Source organism: Temnothorax curvispinosus, unplaced genomic scaffold (assembly GCF_003070985.1).
Source record: "Temnothorax curvispinosus isolate PA1 unplaced genomic scaffold, ASM307098v1 QBEX01006269.1, whole genome shotgun sequence".
NCBI lineage: Eukaryota > Metazoa > Arthropoda > Insecta > Hymenoptera > Formicidae > Temnothorax > Temnothorax curvispinosus.
In genome coordinates this window covers 3,458-5,274 of record NW_020216049.1, presented here as the reverse complement: position 1 = coordinate 5,274, position 1,817 = coordinate 3,458, and the positions used below count along the sequence as shown (strand labels likewise).

Here is a 1,817-nt window from a genome sequence, read left to right as displayed (position 1 = left end):
ATCATTTTAATTTCCTTTTTAGTACGTGCCTTCGTATAAATATTATTTTATTAACTTTAAATCTGATTAAATATTAATTTTTTTTAAATAAAATTTGATATTAAATTTTTTATGATGTTTTAGATTGTACGCTGTAGGAGGAAGAAATATCAGTTCCTGCTTAAATACAGTAGAATGTTACGATCCGCACACGAACAAATGGACACCGTGCGCACCTATGTCGAAGAGACGAGACGGTGTAGGCGTAGGAGTAGTGAATGGTTGTCTTTATGCACTCGGTGGTAACGACAGTTCAGCTAGCAATCCCAATTTTAGCAGATTCGACTGTGTAGAAAGGTATAAAGCTGCTGTTACATTATATGTTAAAACTTTCAAGTTATATATAATGCGATGTAACAATATAGATATGATCCTAAAACCGATACGTGGACTATGGTTGCGCCAATGAGTGTGCCCCGGAGTGAAGTTGGTGTGTGCGTATTAGGTGACCGACTTATGGCCGTGGGAGGATACGACGGCCAACAATGTCTCACACTAGTGGAAGCCTACGATCCACATCTCAACGAATGGGAACCTGTGAGTGTATAAACTATTCCTGTAATTGAATAGGGTAAATAGAAATAATTGTAAATATATTTTGTAAACTTAAACCTTTTTTATGTTTATAGGTTGCTCCTCTTAAGACTGGCCGTGCGGGACTCTGTGTTGCTGTTGTAAAAAATTTAACCCAATGACATGTAGATTATTTTTACTAAACGATCAGTAATTGCACTTGCTAATTATGCAATTTATATTTGTAATTGCAAATGATTTAGGTGTTTCAGAAATATGACAGAATCTGCTCTCTTGTGATATTGCATGCATGTTAAATTAGTCACATTGTTATTTTCCTGAAACAATTTTAGACATTATACATCTACATTATACATCTACATTTAAATAAGTATTATATTTCTCCTTAGCATGTAACAATTTTTATAGGATTTTTACATTTTCGTACTGTATTGAAAAAATTTCAACCATTGTAACTATCAAACATTATATTTGGCACTTGTTTGTATGTACATGGTGATAATGATTAGTTCCTTTAAATCCCAAGTGGAACATAAAATCTCTTATAAGGTTTCAGTAATCGCTTTAAATTCAGATGTACGGGCCGGTGATTAGCCGACAGTACCCTGGCATGGTGACAAATATATAAAACATCCTTAAAGTTTTAAGCTTTTAATTCTCTTTTTTATATTGACAAGTTGCTAATTTTCATCTCACTTTTTTAGCATTTCTGACAACTTACTCGCAACATTGTTGTGTTCATTAGCTATAGCAACTTGCAATAACGTATTTCCTTGATTATTATGAGCATTTGTTACAACTATATACTCATCCGGTTTTATCGCTTTTAATTTGCTGATTATTTCAACATTACCATTTTTTGCATCTCTAAACATTTCTTCAACTAGTTTCAGTAATTCATTAACGTTTTGGTCATCAGAAAGATCAAGAGGTGTTTTATCTTCATTATTTTTAATGTTATAAATTGGTAATATCCAAAAAATCATTTTTGGCTGCAACGTGAAGCGATGTAGTGCCACTAGCAGCGGTTTTAGTATTGAAAAAATTGTTTAATTTATCATGACTCTTACATGTTGTAATAAAACTTCAACAATTTTTTTAAAACCTTTAGAAGTAGCAGTGTGTAATAGTATATCACCTTTATTAGTAACTTGATTAACACAAGCTCCGTTTTTTAGTAAGACACATAATGTGTTCACAACACTTGCCTGTCCATTGCTAACAGTGTAGTGTAACGGTGTTCT

The 1,817-nt window shown here is 32.6% G+C and overlaps 1 protein-coding gene across 1 annotated transcript; it reads left to right on the top strand.

Annotated features, from left to right (window-relative positions):
- The first annotated feature begins 148 nt into the window (after positions 1 to 148).
- LOC112455633 (kelch-like protein 5) lies at positions 149 to 928 on the top strand. The gene is made up of 3 exons (XM_025017671.1): positions 149 to 336; positions 405 to 576; positions 669 to 928. The coding sequence occupies exons 1-3, from the start codon at positions 218 to 220 to the stop codon at positions 732 to 734; spliced, it is 357 nt and encodes a 118-aa protein (XP_024873439.1). The 5' UTR covers positions 149 to 217; the 3' UTR covers positions 735 to 928.
- The last annotated feature ends 889 nt before the right edge of the window (positions 929 to 1,817 follow it).

Excerpts from the sequence above, each read along its gene's own strand:
- LOC112455633 (XM_025017671.1), top strand. The coding sequence starts at position 218 with ATGTCGAAGAGACGAGACGGTGTAGGCGTAGGAGTAGTGAATGGTTGT. Across the intron at positions 337-404 it reads AGATTCGACTGTGTAGAAAG|ATATGATCCTAAAACCGATA; the intron begins GTATAAAGCTGC and ends GTAACAATATAG. Across the intron at positions 577-668 it reads ATCTCAACGAATGGGAACCT|GTTGCTCCTCTTAAGACTGG; the intron begins GTGAGTGTATAA and ends TTATGTTTATAG.